Source organism: Podarcis gaigeae (genome assembly GCF_964106915.1).
Source record: "Podarcis gaigeae genome assembly, chromosome: 16".
In the NCBI taxonomy this organism is placed as follows: Eukaryota; Metazoa; Chordata; class Lepidosauria; order Squamata; family Lacertidae; genus Podarcis; species Podarcis gaigeae.
The window spans coordinates 9,455,909-9,475,727 of NC_139693.1; the positions used below are offsets into that span (position 1 = coordinate 9,455,909).

At 50.4% G+C, this 19,819-nt stretch overlaps 1 protein-coding gene and 1 long non-coding RNA gene across 5 annotated transcripts in view; one reads left to right on the forward strand and one right to left on the reverse strand.

The window, feature by feature from the left end:
* The first annotated feature begins 364 nt into the window (after positions 1-364).
* ZBTB7B (zinc finger and BTB domain containing 7B) overlaps positions 365-19,819 on the forward strand; it is a 56,238-nt gene continuing 36,783 nt past the window's right edge. The window contains exon 1 of one of the 3 annotated variants that reach the window (XM_083715836.1): positions 365-775. In XM_083715836.1, the coding sequence (XP_083571962.1) occupies positions 745-775 (31 nt within the window). In that variant the 5' untranslated portion in view covers positions 365-744. Of the gene's footprint in view, positions 776-1,040; positions 1,194-6,991; positions 7,604-19,819 lie in introns of those variants that run through there. The other 2 variants (XM_083715838.1, XM_083715837.1) reach the window with 2 other exon arrangements.
* Positions 5,586-8,697, reverse strand: LOC310833585. 2 transcript variants are annotated; one of them, XR_014558818.1, is made up of 2 exons: positions 7,731-8,697; positions 5,586-5,889 (listed from the first exon to the last, which is right to left on the reverse strand). It is a non-coding gene; the product is annotated as an uncharacterized lncRNA (long non-coding RNA). The 2 variants fall into 2 exon arrangements; XR_014558819.1 differs by having other exon boundaries at positions 5,586-6,430.

Here is a 19,819-nt window from a genome sequence, read left to right on the forward strand (position 1 = left end):
TTGCTCCAAAGGAACAACAGGAGGAGGGAGCGGTGGGCCTCCACGTGGCCTGTAGATGGTGCTTAGGGCGTGTGCGCGCTTGGGGCTGATCCGGAGCCAGATGGCTGCGCTGCGGGCTGCATCATCCAGGCCAAGCGCTGCGGCGCAGGGGGTGGAGGGAGAGGAGGAGAAGGGGGTGACCAATCCTCCCCTCCCCAAGTGGGAAGTCGTGTGTCCCCCCCCCCTTTCCTCTGCCCCACCGCCTGGGGATTAAATCATCCTTTCCGCTTGCAAACTTCTCTTCCGCAGCCTCAGATGATTCAGCTGTTCCTAGGACTCTCCTCAAGTGACCGAAATGACGCCCCCCCCCCCAAAACCCTACCCAGACCGGATCTCCAGTCCCCCCCCTCACCCCAAGTTTGCAGAAGCCCGTTAACCCTTGCAAAGATTCCCAGCAAAGGGGAGGAGGAGGAGGGGGTGGAAAGCCTTTGCAAAGAACCCAGGCGTCCGGCGGATAAAGGAGGGGGGGAGAATAAAAAGGAGAGAAAGGGATCTGATGGCCGCCAGCTTTTACGACCTGAAATAACCCTCTCCCCTCACCCAACCCACCCAGGCGCTTAGGAGGCGGGTGCGGAGGGATGAAGGGCGGCGGGTCCCGCCAGTGGGAGGCGAGGGATCGCCCGCTCCGTCCAATGGCGAGGCGGCGCAGGCGGGATCGTCCCCGCTGCCTTGGGAAGAGGAGGGAAAAAAATAGGACGCGAGAGGATGAGATGGCGAGTGGAACTGCGCGAGCCAGGTGCGGAGAAGGCGGGGCGCCGGCAGGCTCGGGGGGCGGGGCTTGGCGCAGGTGGGGGCGGGGCTTGGCGCAGGTGGTGTGGGGGGGTACACGGGCGCGCAATGTCGGGGGTGGGGGTTGGAGAGAGGGAGAGCCGGGGAGGGCTGGCCTCCTTTTCCGGGTTGCGGGAGGCTAAGGTCGCTTGGCGCAGCTGGGTTGCTAAGCTGGAGGGGGGCGGGGGAGGAAGGACAGGTGAGCCGGGGGCGTGGCCAGGACAGGTGAGCCGGGAGGGGGCGCAGAGAGGCGGAGGGGATCGTGCGCGACACTCCGCCGCCGACACCGGCCAGCGCAGGCACGCGCGCAAGAGAGATCTCGGTATCTCTTGAAAAGTGTCCGCGGAGCGTCCCAAGAAACCCGGCCGGGAGGGGAAAATATTGGGGTGAGTCCGATCCTCCGCGGCGGGGCGCCGATCCTTCGGAGATGGGGGTTCTGACTAGTCGGCCGGGTCCCAAAACTGACCCTCCCCAGGAATTTGGAAATCCACCCCCCCAATTTCTCCTTCGAAACTTCCCCTCTTCTTCCCGGAGATTTAAACGCACACGCGGGGACCCCCAGAGCAGACGTCGAGCCCCACATAGCAAGTTGCGGTGGGGTGGCTGGGTGGGGATTTCCTTATGGCTCTTTTTCCTCTCCCCCTCCCCACTATCCCCCCCCATCACCTGCTTTCCCCAGATCCCTTCTCCCCCCCCTCCCCCACTTCCCAATAAGAGGTGATGTTAGGACGCAAAAAGGCACGTTGGGGATAAGATCATGGCAGGCGTGAGCCGTTTCCCTATCCCAGTTTTTTAAAACCTGATTTTGTCCGGGGGGGAGGGCAATCTTTTGGAAGTCACGCCCGTTTTTTGTCTCCCTGGCTCCATACCAATGATTGGAGCCGATTGCTTGTATGGGTATTTGTTTCTGTGGATCGAGAGTTATGTTTCTGGGGAGGGGTGTGTTCCCCTCTTTTTTGGGGGGGGGGTTACTCCACCATTCCAGGCCTTTTTGAGAGTGGATCAACTCTGCCCCTCCTTTGACAGGTTCCCTGTTTACTCCCCCACTTCCTTCTTGAGTTTGAAGATTCCCAGATTGGGGGGCTATTTTTACCAAATCTTAAGATTGTAGACATCCAGCGCATTGATGGATGAACTTAGGGGGTGCTTGGTTCTCAAAGGTTTCCTGGCAACGTGGCTGGTGCCAGGTCTGGGCCTTGGCGACATCAGAGAGGTAGGGATCCTCTCCACTGTTTATCCTTTGCCCTCTCTGCGCCGTGGGTTGGCACTGCCCTGGCATAAACTGTGGGCATGTTTGTGTGTGTAACTCTTACCATCATAGGCCACCCGCACCCCCTGTCACAAAATCTTCTTGTGCAGGCAGGCAGGTATTGACTCCTTGCCAGGGGTGGGCAGCGTGTGCCCGCCAAAAAGGCGTCGTTCAAATAATGGTGGAGCCGGTTTTAATTGTTGGAGCTATTAGGTTTGAATAGGGGTGAGGCATGACCGTGGCTTGTCGTCGTCCTCGTATGAGCTGGGGATGGTGCTAAGGACAGGTGGGCATGGTTGGAGGAGAGCGGGCAGTGCCCAGCTGCTGGACTGTAACCTGGGGAGGGACTTTATTTGGACGAGAGCTTCCTTGTTAGCTAGAGTTGCTTTCAGACTTGTGCCTTACCTTGTGGTTGCTGCAGGATTCCTCGCTTCCGTAGGGTGGACCCCAAATACTTTACCCCACTGAAGCTAAGACCCAGCCATTCTTGTGTGCAAGAAGGAGCAGGGGTGGCATCTGTGGCTTTGGTGCTGCCAGGGAGAGAGGGGCCCAAGAGGGATCTTGTCCCATGTGCATCCCTGCTTCCCACTCTCGTACCACCCGCAAGCAGGGAATGGATGGCAAGTCAACAGAAAGCTGTTTTACCCACTTGGCACACGGGCATTGAAAGCAGGCCTTGTCTCAAATGCAGAAGTGCCCTTTGGAATCCAAAGGGTATGATTCTTAAGGTGCCCGTTTTGCTTGGGTGCTGTGTTAATAAGAACTGAGTGGGTGACTTCTTTTTTCTTCCCTTTTCCCTTTGGGCAAACTTTACTACTTGGACTCTGCCCTCCAAGTTACACCCAGCCCCACTGATTACCCTTCCCTCCCTTACAGGGCTGTGCCTATAGGTGTGCTCACCTTGGCAAGCCTGGCAGCAGCCTGAGAGTTTCCTACAGGCAACTGTTTGGCCGTTGTGAGAACAGAATCCTGGACTAGATGGGCCATTATGTCTGATCCGGCAGCCGGCATCCTCTTCTGTTCTTATTGGGAGCCTTGATTCTTGGGGTGGGACTTTTGCTCGGGATTTCTCCTGACCTGTCGGCTCTCCCCACCCTCTGCAGTGTCCCAAAACAAGTTTGTAAAGTTTAGGGCAAAGGGGGAGCTTCCTTCCCTCCCTCCTCCACTTTCAGTGGAATGAAATGCAGCTTATGGTCCAGACCTTAAAAAAAGCAGTATTATTGGTAGCACTACAAAGAAAGTGCTTCACACATGTTAAATACTTCTTACTTTTAGGAAGTCTGCTTAACATCAAAGTTGATGAGTGAGAGTTACAAGGAGAAAAAGAAAGGCAAACATGATCATTTGAATCAAATAAATATTTTATTTTATTTTCAAGTACATATATATATATATTAATGGCTCACCCAGTAAAACTTTCAAATCGATCGTGATATGACAATGGAAGATTCCTTAGTTACGTATTTTAAACTAAGGAATCTCCCGTCGTAGCTGTAGTGGTTTCTGAGCCTGGCAGAGTTGATCCTTGAAAACAGCCCTTTCCCACTTTTGTTTCTTGCAAATACAGCCCACAAGAAAGAAACATCATCCTCTGCCCCTTGACAATAAAACTATTCCATCCGTCTTATTTCAGCGTACAGAATAATATAGCCAAACGGGTCTGATTGATAAGACTGATGAGTATAAGCTATTATGTTCCAATGTAGAAATGTCCTTTTTTGTCGACTGGCAATCTCTCCTAGGCTGGTGGGTCTGGTTAATGACACAGATTAGCAACTGGGAATCCAGAAATTGGAAGTGGTGGTTATTCCTGGAGACTTAACGCAGGGTGTGATCTTGCCTGTGTGGCATCAGAATATTGTGGGGTCTTGGACAGTTGTGTCTGTGTGTGGATCCGACGTTCTCTTCTCCCTTATCACAACATCTTAATACTTTTTTAAACATCATTGAAATATGGATAGCTCAGTGGTAGTGTATATACTTTGCATGGAAAAGGAATTGGGTTCAGTTCTTTGGCATCTCCACTGCTACCAGAGTTTTCCAAACTTGGGTCCCCAGCTGTTTTGGACTACAACTCCCATCATCCCCAGCTTAGCAGGACCAGTGGTCAGTGGTGATGGGAATTGCAGTCCCAAAAAATAGCGGGAGACCCAAGTTTGGGAAACCCTGGTGTACAGAACTGGATGTACCAAAGGCCGTTTGCTATGTTCCTATAAGTCTCTGCTTCTTATGCCGGCTGGAAGGTCCCTCCCCCAGCTAGATTATTTTATCACTCTGATTTTGACTTCTATGTTTATATTATCTTATCTTGTCTAAGTATATATATATTATGATTTCTGTTTCACAAATAGGATGCTCTTAATTGTTCTAAATGCTTCAGTTGGACACTGCCCAGAAAACCAGAGAACAAGTGGTGAGCCGTATCCAACTAAGTTATACTCAAAGTAGACCCACTGGCCCAGTTAATCATATCCATTCATTTTGCTGAGTCTACTCTGGGTATGATTAAGCTTGGATGCAACCCCATAACCAGCCGTTCTGTCTCTGCGTTCTGTCCTCCGCACCCACACAACACTCACTGCCCCAGTCGGGATGTGGGTCACGTCCATACCATACATTTAAAGCACTCTTATGCCCCTCTTCCCCCCTGCCCCAAAGGATCCTGGGAACCGTCAAGGGAACTGTAGCTTTGTGAAGGTGAGAACCACAGTTTCTAGGATTGGCAGCCAAACCCGCTTCCCCGGGAGCTCTGAGAATTGTAGATCTGTGAGGGCAAAGAGGAGGGGTCGCCAAACAACTCTCTGCCCCCCCCCCCGAGCAAACTACAGTTCCCAAGATTAACAAGCAATCTCCCTTCCCAGGGAACTCTGGGAACTGTAGCTCAGTGACCGAATGACTTCCAGCCCCCTTAGCAAGCTACGGTTTCCCAGGATTCTTTGGGGGAGGCAGCCATGGCTGCTGAAGTAATAATAATAATCATTTATTGTTTGTACCCCGCCCATCTGGCATGGGAGTATGGATTGTAAGCTCTTCTCGTGTGTAAAGGTGGACACACAGTTCTTTGCCCACCTGCGTACCAGAGGAGGAAGGTTCCTGGAGGCGGGCTGCGAGGCGAGCCAGCCTCACCCGCCTGTTTGCGCCGACCCACCTCCCTGAGGGCTCTGAACCGGCAGCGCAAGGGTGAGCAAGGTGGGGAGGCAGCTAAGAATACACCTGCGCCATGTCCCCAGGTGTCCTCCTCATGTGCTGGAGGTGGGGGAAGGGGGGGGCTTGTGAGGCAACAAAGTGGATTGTAGGTTGGTGTGTGTGTGTGTGTGTGTGTGTGGAAGAGCAATAAATAGCAGGCAAGGACGTGAGGGCGACTGAGAAGGTAAATGCTCGGATTAAGGCATCCCAAAATTAAACTGAGCCCCCCCCCCCCCGGCACCTCTTTGGTTTTACCTCTCCCTTCTCAGTTTTGTTTTGTTTGTTTGTTTGGTAAGATTTGTGCACCGATCGATGGTTTTTAAAAAAGAAAAAGCCTCAAAATGGTTTACAAAAACAGTTAAATGATTGAGAAGACCGATTAACGACAATGGTTTAAAACATTACAAAAATTAAATTAGAACGACGGAACGCTGGGTGGTATTCAGCTATGCTTTATCCATTATGCGTGATTAAAGCTCATTAAGTTCAGTGGGTGCTTGTGAGAAAAAAACGTAACTGAATGTCACTAGCTTTTTCGTGATGATGGTGTTTTGTGCTGGCTGGTTAGCCTTTCCTCTGAGCACGTGCAGAGTATCAGATACTTATTTGCCTCAGCCACCAGCCTGTTCGTGTGCGAAGATGTGCACCTATAAACACAACTAAGCAGATAAAATTGCCACCAATATATGAGAATATTCTGTTACCACCAGCTCACTTGCAGGGTATTTTGCTGTAAAGTCCTCAGTTCATTTGCATGCATTAAGTCGTTGAGGGAAATGCAGATTTTAAAATGAACCTCAGAGCATGCGCTGAGTTCCCTTCCTTTATTCTCTGATAAAGAGTGGGTGTCGACTAAGCATGGTTTTGAAACAACTGTGTTGAAACCCAGTTTTGCAGCTGCATCACTGTTTAAGACTCGCACTTATTATTTTTTTCTAATAAAAAGAAGAAAAAGCTCTGGGTTGTGGGAGGTGGGGGGGGTTACACTCTGGCCTATTTCTGGCCCTGCTTTTCGCTTGGCTGGGTGGTCTCGTGGGTTGAGTCTTTGGGGACTCCTTTCCTGCTTCTTGCTCCTGCAGCCCGGGCAGAAATTCAACAGGTGCAGCATTCCTCTCCCCACCAACCCATGTCCTTCCTGACCGTTTTGCTTTTTCTCGAAAAAGGTGAAGTATCTGGGTGTAAATATGACTGCAAAAAAATTGAAATTGTAGAAAGACAATTATGAAAAGTTATGGAAGGATATCAAAAGAGATTTGGATAAGGTTGAAATTATCTTTGTTGGGCCGAATTTCAGCGGTTAAGATGAATGTATTGCCTAAGTTGTTATTTTTGAAAGTTTTGCTTTTTCTATCTGTTAAAAGGGGGGGTGTTGCTGGTGACCCCAAATGCCAGGCAAGGAGGTTGGGGTTTCGGAGGCCCGAGGGACAGTCAGCAGTGCAACAGGGTCAGCCACAACGGCCGCCCGCTCTCTGGCCTGGCTCATGCTCTGCTTTCCGCTCCTGGTTTTGGAGCTGTGGCCTAGTTGGGCCGGCTGCGCCAAACGTGGCCTGGTTGCCGTGGGAGCCTGGGCTGCTGCAGCAGCCAGCCTCCTCAGGGGGCGGCTGATGAAACCACGGAGAAATCTCCCTGCATGTGCCCCGCCCTGTTCTCTGCTGGAGGTGCCCCCCTCCCTTGCCGCCCCAGGGTGGGGGACGACGCTGCCCCTGAGCTCCTCCGCGCTCCATGGCAACCCTGCGTGGCACACATCCCCGGCCTGGCTGCTGTACCCCAGGCGAGGCCTGTAACAGGAGCCTGGCTTGGCAGGGGGAAACCTGCGACGAGCCGGGCGCGGTGCCAACCGGTTGGCACAGCCGAGCCGAGGGAGGGCCAGGAGGGTTCGCCCACCAACCTTTCCTTTTATTTTTCCTGCAGCTTCCTTGGGAGCACCAAACAGTTTGTGTGCTGCTGCTGCTGCTGCTGCTGGTGCAAACCCCCCCCCCGCCCCCGGCACCAGTGCCAAGACGACTTGGCAAAGAAAAAAGTACCGGTTGCCAGCTTGTGCCACTGCGCTGGTGCCCGGCTGAAGGAGGCGATGGAAAGGCAAGGGGGAGAATCCCATTTGCTAGCTGATATTTGAGGGGGCGCTTGTCTGTGCACAAAGAAAGTGGGTATCCTCCCAGGCAACAGTTGGTATGACTTGGCGAAGTTCCCTTCCCCGGGGTGGCGGGTGGGGTGTGGTGGGGGGAGAGAGCAGGTGACACGTCGGAAGCAGAAGTGGGTCAGGCCTTGCCGCTGTGCCGGGCAGGGCTCGGCGGGCACTGTTGCCACAACCCGCCTGACTCTTCAGCTGCTCTTCCACCAGCCACATGGGCACCGGATGGGGTAAGAACTGAAGAGGCCAGGGGTTTTTTTGGGGGGGGGAGGAGGACTTTCCGCCTTTGGACTGCCCCCCAGGGGCTCCCCCGATCACTCTGTCTTAATTTTTAGCCTTTAAACTTTTCAGACGAACCTCTAGTTGCCATCTCCTCCGGGTTGTTTTTTCTCGCTCCACCTCTGACACACCAAGTGGGGGGATTCGAACTCCGATCCGGGTGGCTTTTCCTGATCATTAGCGTGCAGAGTCAATCATCCCTGGCATGAGAGGTGTAAACGGCTGGGTGGTGGAGTGCCAGGCCGACTCGGGGCGGGGGAACTAAAGGTCTTGCAGATGCTTCTGGACTCCATCTCCCATGTTCCCTGACCCTTGGCCATGCTGGAAGGGGCTGATGGGAGTTGGAGTCCATCATTGCTCGTTCCTCATCCCTGCTTCCTCGTTCTCTATAAATGCATTTGGTATGGGTTCCCTGATTGGCTGGGACATATAGGATGGGGTTGGGAATCTGCGGCCCTTCAAATGTTGGGTGCCACAGGTCGAACCCCCCCTCCCCCGCTGCTACAGATTATTGTACCCCATAGCCTTGTTCTTCAGGGCACGGCTGTGGGTACAGGTGGGGCAGAGAGGGTCTGTATGTGAAAGAGAGAGAGCTTGCAAGGTTCCGTCTCCTTCCCAGGAAACTCGCTGCTCCTTTCGGCTTGGCCTAAATTGCCAAATTAATATTCATACATATACACATATCAGTTAACAGTGATTGCGTGCGAGGCAGATGGGAGCGGGCGCTATAATTCCCTGGTATTCGAGGACGTGTGCAAAGGCAGTGTAGCGTGGATGTGTGGCTTTTGGGGGCGGGGTAATTGCCTCCCCCTCCCCCCACACCAATATTTGGGCATTCACCTGTGGTGCCCTGCTGTGCCCTGGTTCTATGGGCTGTGGGCATCCTTAGGACTGCACTGCAGAGGTGTATAAAACAAAGGAGACATGTGACCCTCCATTTTGTGGCTTTTGGGTGGCAAAGAAGCAGTCACGGCTTCCTCCCCTCAAGATTCTTGGGATCTTGGGAAGGGTGCCAAGAGTTGTTAGGAAACCCATATTTCCCCTCTCAGAGCTACAGTTCCCCGAATGGTTTAGCAATCGGAGTTCTGAGAACTGTAGTTCTGTGAGGGGAATAGAGGGCTTCTAAGAACTCCTTTAAAAAACTACAGTTCCCAGGCTGTGTTAGCAACCAATCAAGCCCCAGGCGCATGTCCAGTTGTGACCACATGGAGATCTCTGGTTGCCGGGTTGGCGACTGGAGAAAGCAAAACGCCCCTTATCTGAAATAATTTCCTTGAAGCTTGTGTTTGTTTTATTCTGGGTTGTTTTATTCGATGCATTGTGAGCCGCTTTGAGATTTCTTCCCGAAACTGCAAAGTAGGATAGAAATGAAATGAACGACAACAGGAATAATAAACCCCGTTGTAAAAGAAAATGGCGCCGAGGTCTTCCGCTGTGGCACCCGCAAGCCAGGTTGATGGTGCTGTTTGGACATTAGATTGTATATGACACTGTTCCCAGGATTCTTTTAAGGGAAGCTACAGCGGTTAAAGCGATGTAATTGTGGTTTAAACTGGACAAAGTGAGAGCGTGGCCTTTGTTGTGGGGTCAGGACTGGGACTCCCTTGCTGGGAAAAAGAGGCTTTGCTTGGGGCCTGGCTGAGTGTGCGCACTGCGCAATTGTGGGTGGCTGTAATCTGTGGCTGTGGGTGGGACTCAGGGTTGGTGTGGGCTGTGGGATTAGCATTGCAATTTTCCCTCTGGCTGGCTCAGCCAGCTTGGAATTGGAGAGAGGGGTGGCGGCGAGGTCAGGTCAGATTTTAACTCTTGTGTGTGAGAGAGTGCCAGGGGGGCAGAATCATGGCCGTTTGGAGGGTGACTTTGTGAGGTGCTGGGGCGACATTGTAGGTTGGGACGAGGGCTCTGTCTACTTCCCGCTCCACACCAGAAGTTGAGAAAAACATGGGTGCCAAGTGGTCCAAGGTGTTTTGGGTGCTGGTTTGGGGAAAGCCTTAAAAAAACAAACCCCTGTTTGTTTTGGGTGCTGGATTTCAAAAAATGTGGGGCTCTGGGGTGGGGTCCCCCCCTCAGTCTTGTTTTGAAAGCACGGCTTGGTTGACTGAGCTCTGTCTCCTATTCCCAGGCTGTGGTTCCTCCTCAGTGTGGAAGGAACTCTTTACATGCTCAGATGCACTCTTGGTTGTTATTATTTTTTGTGTCAGAGAGAAGTGCAAACCTGACATAGAAAAGGGTTCCTTCCTGGCCTAGATTTAGTCCTATATATAGTTACCCCACCTGGAAGAAACCACTCGAGACTTCCTGTTCCTCTGGACTTTGGAGGAACTTATATGGGGAGAATCTTATAGGGAGGCACTTTTGACCTTATTCCTGTGTCTTGGGTGGGAGTCAGTCTCACCCTTTTTCCTGGCACGAGGTGAATTGCTTGCTAACAGCAGTGTAATGGGCAGAAATCCAACAGGTGAACTTTCCCTATCCCAGGCAAGGACGTGTGGTGATAAGGATAGCTTCACCTGTGGGATGCCTGCCTGAGATGCCACTGTCTCAAAGAGCTCAGCCCTAAAAGAGTTGGAAGTCTTGCAGTGGGACGGTCGCACTTGCCTTGGCACTGCCCACTAGTGATGCCCAAGGGGCATTCTTCAAGTCTAAGCTTGAAGAATTGGGGGCACTACCATTCTCTCCCCCGCCCACAGCAGTAGGTAAATATATATTATTTTTAAGTAGGTTTCCACTAAAAGGTAAAGGGACCCCTGGCCATTAGGTCCAGTCGTGACCGACTCGGGTTGTGGCGCTCATCTTGCTTTATTGGCCTAGGGAGCCGGCATACAGCTTCCGGGTCATGTGGCCAGCATGACTAAGCCGCTTCTGGCGAACCAGAGTAGCGCACGGAAACGCCGTTTACCTTCTCGCCGGAGCGGTACCTATTTATCTACTTGCACTTTGATTTGCTTTTGAACTGCTAGGTTGGCAGGAGCAGGGACCAAACAACGAACTGCCGACCTTCTGATCGACAAGTCCTAGGCTCTGTGGTTTAACCCTGTGTCCCTAGGTTTCCACTATCCCCCCCCCCAAAAAGAAATGCAAAACAGGGGTGCCTGTTTCTCAAACTATGGTATGTGGACCATTCTTGGCTCAATAGCCTCATCCAGATGTTTCCATTAACGATTCTTGCTGTTTTTTTAATTGATTTTGATTCCTTTTTTATTATTCCTTATATCGTTATTTCTCGTTTCACAATGTGGATCTCACGAAGTAAAAAATACAATGGGAAACAGCGCATGACAATTGCTACACCAGGCGGGAGAAATCATGGAGTGGTCGGCTGAAAACCCCAGCAATTTTTTCCAGGGGTCTGTTTGGGTGGATGAGGTTAGAGAGGAATGTATTTATATATTTATTTATCTATTTATTTAGCCCATTGCTGTCCTTGGGTGTAGCCAAGGGGGTGCAGGGGCGGCAGCTGCCCCCCTCTAAACCAAGTAAATAAATAGAAGTACTTAACTAACTGACCAATTGCATTTCAGGTATCTCGGTTCTGCCCCCCCCCAAACATAAAGCCTGCTTGGCCCACTAAAATAAAGCCAGGCTACGCCTATGTCGCTATCCCAGATTCTTCTCCAAGGAGCTCAAAGTGGTCCCCGCCTCCTCATTTAATCCCCACAACAACCTTGTGAGGCGGATTAGGCTGAGAAGTTCCAGCATCACACCCAGGGAGCTTCAGGGTTACGTGCGAATTTGAACTTTGGTCCGACACACAAATGTCTGTGTCTGTGCGGTATGTGTGTATGTGTGAAACATCAATCTATTTTTCAGAAACGAACGAATGAGTCACCTTTGAAATCCCCATATCAAACATGTAAACGTTTACTTGCGAAGAAGTGAGAATCCTTTTCCTTTATAGCAGCAAACATTCTGACCCCCCCCCCATATTTATTTGTTTATTCAAATTGATATACATAGTTATGGGTATCCAATTCCAATTCTTCATTGCCTCCCTTGTCCTTTTATAGGAGCCTGTCATCCCAGCTGACTTTTTTATATTGCAATTTTATGTCGTGAAGAGCTCTGAAATCTACGGGTACAGGGGTGGCGTGCAAATTTTCATCGCAACTGCAATTTTTGTAGTTTCCAGCTGCTCTGTGGAGATGGGGAATTTGGGGGAGCTGCTGAACCTGAGGATATTTTCCCCCTCCACCCCCCGCAACTGCTTCTAAGTCCTCGGACGCTTGTCTTTACTATTCCAGATGTTGATGGACTCCCGCTCCCATAATTCCCTGGGGCTGCTTGGAGTTGGAGTCCAGCAGGGCTGGCTACCTTTCTCCTGCAGAGATGCACGCGACAACAGAGGCACAGGGTGTTGTTCCGAGCTGCCCCTTTCTGCACCCGGCCCAACGCCCACTCGGCAGCGGACCCCACCCAGCCGCCTCTCCCGAGTCCCTCGGGGCCAAGTCCCACCCTGTAATGTTCCCTGAATGACTCCACCTTCTTCCTGCTCCCCTCCTTCTCTCTGCAGTCTCCTGGCTCATATGAAACACTTTGCAATCTCTCCCTCCAGCTGTGCCCTGAGCCTGCGGATCCGGGTGGGGGAAGCTTTGCCTGGTAGGGCGAACTAGCCAACCTGCTGAAGGGGTTGCATCAAGCGCGCTTCCTACTCAGAGTAGACCCCGCTGAAATGAATGAATAGATTTCAGCGGGGTTTGCTTTGAGCGGGACTTAGCCAAGGTACGACCTCAAGGTGCTAGCTGGTCCGTCAGCCAGAAACCAGGGAAGTGGAGTGTTCCTCTGAGCATGTGCAGAGAGTCCTCTGCTCTTTCTAACTGCCTGCAACAGCAGGACAGCTATAATTTTCCTGGCCTCCTCAGGAATGCAACACTGAAGGTCTTTGTGCACAAGAGGAAGAAAGAGGGAAATACATTTTTTTTTGTCCTTTCTCCACCCCCTGGGGGGTGATGGCTTGTGGCCGGTCAAATTTGTCCTTCCTGTTTCCTAGACTTGGGTTCTGTTTCACCAGCTCCTTCATTCCTCCTCCTCCTCCTCCTCCTCCTCCTCCTCCTCCTCCTCCAGCCATGCCTTCCGTTTTTCTCCTTGTGTGTTTTCCTTTTTTGAGAAGGGTCAGAGGGGTGACAGCAGAGCATGGCGCATATCGCTAAAGCTGCGCTGATTTCTATGCCCTTGCAAAACCCTCAAATTATTATTTATTTTAACTTATTAGTTGGGTCCCTCCCCCTTTTTATTACAAAAAAATAACTCAAAAGTGGCAATAAACAAACAGTGCATGTTAAAACCAGCATAAATCTAAAATGGAAGAAAACTAAAAATTTGTTCATATTTTTAAAAGGCTGGACTAAAACGTCCCACCCCCTGAAGGAGGCCACAGATTAAATGAAAGCCCAAAGGCTTGACAGGAAATAAAAGTTTTTGCCTTATGCCTAAAGATAAGTAATGATGGTGTCAGCCGAGCCTCTCTGGGGAGAGTGTTACAGAAGCAGGGGGCCACCACCAAAAAGGCCCCGTTTTTTGTGTTGCCACCCTCCTGAAAGGCCCCAGGTGACGATCTGGGTCAGTCCATTAAAATCTCTGCTTCTCCTAACGACCTCTTTTTAAAAATGTGCAAAACAACCAAAGGTATTCAGATGGTGCCAATATCTCGTTGCTGCTGTCCTGAAGATTGGCAGTGCCCGTCCTTGGCACGCAAACCCAGGAAGGAGTCGATTCTCTGCAAAGAGTTTAGGGGTACCTGGAAGGGTGAGGTGGGGACATGGTTTGAGGAGTAAGCAAGCCTCTTTGCTCGGACAGGCTCTATCCTTGCCAGTAATCGTGATTCTGTCCTACCTGACAAGGGTGTTGTAAGGTCGGCTGGGGGCCTGATCAGCCCCGATAGCAGAACGAGGTGGTGAAAATAGGAATAATCCCACAGTAATGGAGACGAGCTGGGATTGTTGGGGCACAGCAAGTGTGCCACTTCAGGGTGCAGGTATGTGTGTGGGAGTGTGGGGTGCAAGTGTGGGAATTCCCATCCTCATTTGCTCCTTGCGCCAGCCTGTAAGGTAGGTCAGACATCGGGTTCCAAGAAGTGATTGCAAGATTTGGGAGCAGCAGGAATTACAAGTGGGGTGACATGTCCAAATAAAATTATAAGGGAGGAAATGATTAAATGGAAGTCAACAAATGATTGTCTGTGTTTCTGTCTATCGATCCATCTATCTATCTATCATCTATTGATCTATCGATCGATCTATCATCTATCTATATCTATCTATCTATCTATCTATCTATCTATCTATCTATCTATCTATCTATCTATCTATCTTATCTATCTTATCTATCTATCTATCTATCTATCTATCTATCTATCTATCTATCTATCTTATCTATCTATCTATCTATCTATCTATCTATCTATCTATCTATCTATCTTATCTATCTATCTATCTATCTATCTATCTATCTATCTATCTATCTACACACACACACACACACACACACACACACAAACATAGACACACCCCAGATAATAACAGATAAAGGGTCAGAATGTTTGCCCTTTGGAAGGAAATGAATTTAAGCATATTTTCATGTTTTTACAAGCAAATGTTTAAATATTTGGTATTGACGTTTTAGAGATAATTCATCTATTTATTTAAGAAAAGAAGATGGATATTTACTGTGTCTATCATTGGTTCCAATTTTCCCCTCTTTGAAAATTGCTGGGGGGGGGGGTCTTACTGGACCACTTTGTGATTTTTGTTCCCGTTGTAGCAATTGTAGACGCTGTATGATTCTGAATTTTTATTCTTTCTTCCGTATTGCATTTAACGGCATTACAAAATATAAGAAATAAACGAAGCGATAAAAAAATACAATATGGATATTTAATGTGATGAAAACGCTGTCTCCTGTCTTTCACGACGTAGCCGAAGAGCACCTAGAATGAAGTGTAGTTTGGGAGCCCCCGGTATAGATTTTTTAAGTCAAGATAAAATACAACGGTGGTGCTTTGTAGGTTGGCATCATGCGAGTAATGAAGGCCATATCAGGATGCCTCTTTGAACACTCATGTCTTCCCCCAGAGAATTCTGGGAGCTGTAGTTCGTTAGAGGTGCTGAGAGTTGTTAGGAGACACCCCTATTCCCCTCCCAGAACTACAATTCCCAAAGTGGTTCCGCAATCAATCCCCCTTCCCAGGGAACTCTGGGAATTGTAGCTCTGGGAGAGGGTGGGGCCAGTTGCAAAAAGTGGGTGGAGCGACTAGCATAGATTTTACCTTTGTGAAATAGACTTATATTCTTTGCACACAAAGTCCTATACGCCCTGCTCTGTTCTCCATTTCCAAGCAAGGAAGAGGTATATGTCAGAGTTCAAGAACAGCAAAAACCAGCAAGGAGGTTGCACAGCAAGGCTGGGGAGGGGTGTGGCGTGGGGAAGGAGCTGTATGGGGTGAGTCCTAAGGGCCAGAGCGAAGGCCTGGAGGGCCATCAATGCCCCCTGGGCCCGGGGCTCCCTACCCCCTCCTTGACAACTCTTATATTTTACCTGGGACTGCAAAAAGAACTCTGTGTGTAAATTCCCTTACTGGCTCAAGCTGCTGCCAGCCAGTGCAAGCAATAAGCCTGACAGACAGTGAAGTCAGTCACTATTTCAGTCGGTAGGGCATGAAACTCTTAATCTCAGGGTTGCAAGTTCGAGTGCCGCGTTGGGCAAAATATTTATGCGACGCACTGGATTGGACAGCCCTCGTGGTCCCACCTGACGCTACAATTCTGTGCTGATTCTAAGGCAGTGTTTCTTGGCTTTCCAGCTGTTTTCGGACTACAATTCCCATCATCCCTGCCCGCCGGTCTTGCTAGCTAGGGGTGGTGGGATTTGTAGTCCAAAAACAGCTAGAGACCCAAGGCTGGGAAACACCATTCTAAGGCTTCTTCTTCTTTAAGTGAGTCCTTTATTCATAACCTTGAGGACGAGAATCTTAATTTTATTTTTACAGGGAGGGCAGCAGCTCATTGCTGTGGGCAAGGTCCCAGCCCCAAGTGGGAAAGCGGACCCCCCCCACACCTGAAACCCAGAAGAGCTGTTTCAACTGCAGCAGCGCAGACCCCCAGTCTTCCGCCGGGTGGGCCGGCCATTTGAAATTCCCCCTGGCATGGGGATATTTCTGATCAAAAAGCCCATAACACAGTGAGGTATTGCAGCGTAAGAATATAAAACGGGGACGGAAGCAGCGGCTTTAGAACCAGGAAAGCGAAGGCAACGGACTCTGTGTCTGGATGAGGCCTGAGTCTAAGGCCAGGGTGGGGTCTCTCCTCTTAATAACCACTTCTGGTTTGCGACAGAGAACGAGAGCGAGAGCGAGAGCCCTTGCGACAGCAGCTCCCACCCAGGCTGAGTCATGGGCCTCTCCAGGAGGTCTCCCCCCCCTTATGGTACCACCCTGAACCCTCCTTGCCACACAAGGTGCCCGGGCCTCTCCCTTGCCTGTTTCACCCTCCTTATCTCCCTGCTTGCCTCACCTGAATTTCCCTGAAGTGCAACGACCTGGCTGGTGACTGCGGAGACCAGAGCGGGGGGTGGCAGCTGGGGGAGGGGGGAGGAAGCCGCATTGGGCAAAAGGACAGGGAGTGGTTGTACTGCCTGGCTTTCGTAGCTGCTTTAAAAAATGTCTTTTAAAAGATTTTCACTGAGGCGGCAGAGAGGCTGGGGTTGTGGACTGCAAGGACTGTCATTCCCCAGTATGAACCTACGCGGGACCTTGAGATCATCCTCTGAGACCCTTCTCCATGTTCCTCCTCCATGAGATGTTCTGAGTGTGGCAACAGGAGAACAGGGCCTTTTTTCCAGTGGCTCCCCATTTAGCGCCAGGCAAAAAACGTTCCGCTTCAACCAGGCCTTGGGTTGATTGACATCCAGTGCCCTTTAAAATGTGTTTGTGGGAAGAGGGATTGTTGGTTTGTTGTTGTTACTAGTTTTGTTATGTGTTTTATGTTGTCATCTTGTAGTTTTATGTTGCAAACCGCTCTGTGATCTTCAGATGAAGGGTGGTTTAGCTCATCATCATTACAGTGGTGCCTCTGGTTATGAATTTAATTTGTTCTGGAGGTCTGTTCTTGACCTGAAACTGTTCTTAACCTGAAGCCGCCACGCCGCCAGGGTACGATTTCTGTTCTCATCCTGAAGCAAAGTTCTTAACCCGAGGTACTATTTCTGGGTTAGCGGAGTCTGTAACCTGAAGCGTATGTAACCTGAGGTACCACTGTATCATCATAACAACAGCAATAATAGAGCCTCCAGCTGCAGGAGTAGTGTACCCCTTGAATAGCAGGTGGCTATGGAAAAAACAGGAAGCTGTTGGCTAGCAGAGAGGAGTGGAGCAGAATGCTGCGGCGAGACTCCTTACGGGGTCTTCGCCACGGGATCCCATTCCCCCAGTGCTATACCAGTTGCACTGGCTCCGGGTGGAGTACAGGATCAGGTTTAAGGTGCTGGCTTTAACCTTTAAAGCCCTATATGGCCTAGGACCCTCGGACCTATGGGACTGCCTCTCCTGGTATGTCCCACGGAGGACCTTATGGTCTTCAAACAAAAACATATTGGAGATCCTGAGCCACAGGGAGGTTAGACTGGCCTCAACCAGAGCCAGGGCCTTTTCCGCTGTGGCCCCAGCCTGGTGGAACGTGCTCTCACAAGAGAACAGAGCCCTGCGAGATTTGGCATCTTTCTGCAAGGCCTGCAAGATGGAGCTGTTCCACCAGGCCTTTGGTCAGGGTTCAGTCTGACTCATTTTCTCTTTGTACAAGAACAAGCACGAAGGAGGTTTCCCAGCCTGTTCACAGGTCCTTATAATATCAGTGGAAAACAGTTGGTCCTGTCTAGTATTAACCGCTTTCAGTTTTAACCTGAGGATTATCATTTGTCCAGCTTTAACTTCAATTTATTTGAATTATTTTTGGGGTGCATTTTAATCAATTGACTGCTTGTTTTTATGCATATTGTATTATTTATATGATGTTAGCTGTTCTGAGGCCAGGGAGGGTGGGGTAAAAATAAAAGATTATTATTATTATTATTATTATTATTATTATTATTATTATTGCTGCAGGGATAGTATATACCACCTCCAAGTAGCAGGTGGATGAGAATGAAGCAGCAAGCTGTTGGCTAGCGTTGCTAAATATGGAGCCTCTGGTTGCCAGGGCAGTATACCCCCTGAATAGCAGGTGGGCGAGGATAAAACAGGAGGGGACTCGGTGGTGTGGGTTTTCACGGTTTGTGGCTATGCGCCGCTAGCCGGTCCTTGAGACGTCCGCAGCCATCCTGTTGCCATCTTAGGCGTCGTTGCGCAAGGGAGGTGCAGCGCAAGCCGGCAACCGCCTCTTCTTCCCTTTTCATCGCAGTGCCCGCTTTGGGGGCTACACCCTTGTGTCCTGGGCTCACCCTCTGGGACAAATGCTCGAGCGCATTTGAAGCGCATAGGGAGAGGTCCTTGGGTGCTGGTGGGTGGGAGAAATTGCCTTATATGGAGAGAGTCAGGCCACGGGGCCTTTCTATATAAAGCAAGATTCTAGTCCTCAGGTTTCTGAATAAAGGGCTGATTTAAACAGGAAGCTGCCTCAGGCCGTTGTGCATCAAGCTCGTTATTTGTCTGCATTAGCAAAGCAAACACTGTGCAGAGTCGCTGGGGCAGCCCTGCCAGATGGGCGGGATATAAATAATAAAATTATTATTAGTATTTTAAAAACGCCGCTGTGGTCCCTTGACTTGATCACATCTCCTTCGAGAAATAGACTTGAAGAGAGCCTGTCATTAGCTTGAGGAACAGGTTCATCTATTCGTTATTTATTCTTTCATTTATACCCCATTATACACCATATTTTTCGCTCTATAAGACGCACCAGACCACAAGACGCACCTGGTTTTTGGAGGAGGAAAACAAGAAAAAAAATATTCTGAATCTCAGAAGCCAGAACAGCAAGAGGGATCTCTGCGCAGTGAAAGCAGCGATCCCTCTTGCTGTTCTGGCTTCTGGGATAGCTGCGCAGCCTGCATTCACTCCATAAGACGCACACACACATTCCCCCTTACTTTTTAGGAGGGAAAAAGTGAGTCTTATAGAGCAAAAATTACGGTATTTCTTCCCAGGATCTCAAAGTGGCGGGGATGGTACTCCCTTTTCACAACACCCCTGCGAGGTAGCCTTGCCCTGCCCTAGGCCTTACCAAAGGCCGAGTGCCATTCCCTTGCAGCCTAGGGGTATAGTATAGGAACCTTCCACTTTCAAAAAAAAAGAAAGTAGCTCTCCCACTTCTAAATTAACCTTATTTTCAGCCGTTTGGGGCCCCTTATCTCAGCGGGCCACACAACGGCCCTCCAGAGCGGACTGGCGCTATCTCTAGGCCGCACTTGGAACGGGAAGGGTGGGAGAGAGCCGAGTCTGTTGGGTGGGAGACGACAATTCGCTTTCGCCCCTGTGCCCTCGTTGGGCATGCTGCCATCTCCTCTGCTCACCCTCCTCCGAATAAACCCATTGAAAGGAACGGGCCTCAGTTAGCCGTGCGCATTCACCTTAATGGGTGCTGACTCTCAAGTAGGACCACCATTGGCTATGGACATTAGGACGCCATTTTGGAGCCATCGGGCCTGGAGTCTTGCATGTCCCCACTCTCAAGACATATTGGTGTAGTGCTTAGAGTACTGGACAAGGACCTGGGAAGAGACCAGGGTTCAAATCCCACCCATGGGAGGGGTGTCAGTCGCTCTCTCTTGCCTATCCCACCTCGCAAGGTTGTTGTGGGAATTAAACCCAGGAGGGGGGAGAGCCACGTACGCCACCTCCTTGGAGGAAAAGGCAGGAAATGAACATTATCCCTGGGATACCTCAGTTTGGTAGAGCATGAGACTCTTAATCTCAGGGCTGTGGGTTCGAGTCTCACGTTGGGCAAAAAAGGGGGTTGGGCTAGATGACCCTTGGTGTCCCTTCCAACTCGACAATTCTGTGATTCTGTGAAATGGGCCCAGGGCGTGTTGGTGCCTGGGATCCTGCCCAGAGGCAGTTGTGCCCACCCCATGCCTCTTGCACAACAAAGCATGTTTTTCATTTTCTGAGGCGCATGTCGTCCGATGCCCTTCCAGCCTATCCTAGCCCTGTTAGCAATCCCACCCCCTTTTGCAAGCCGCCA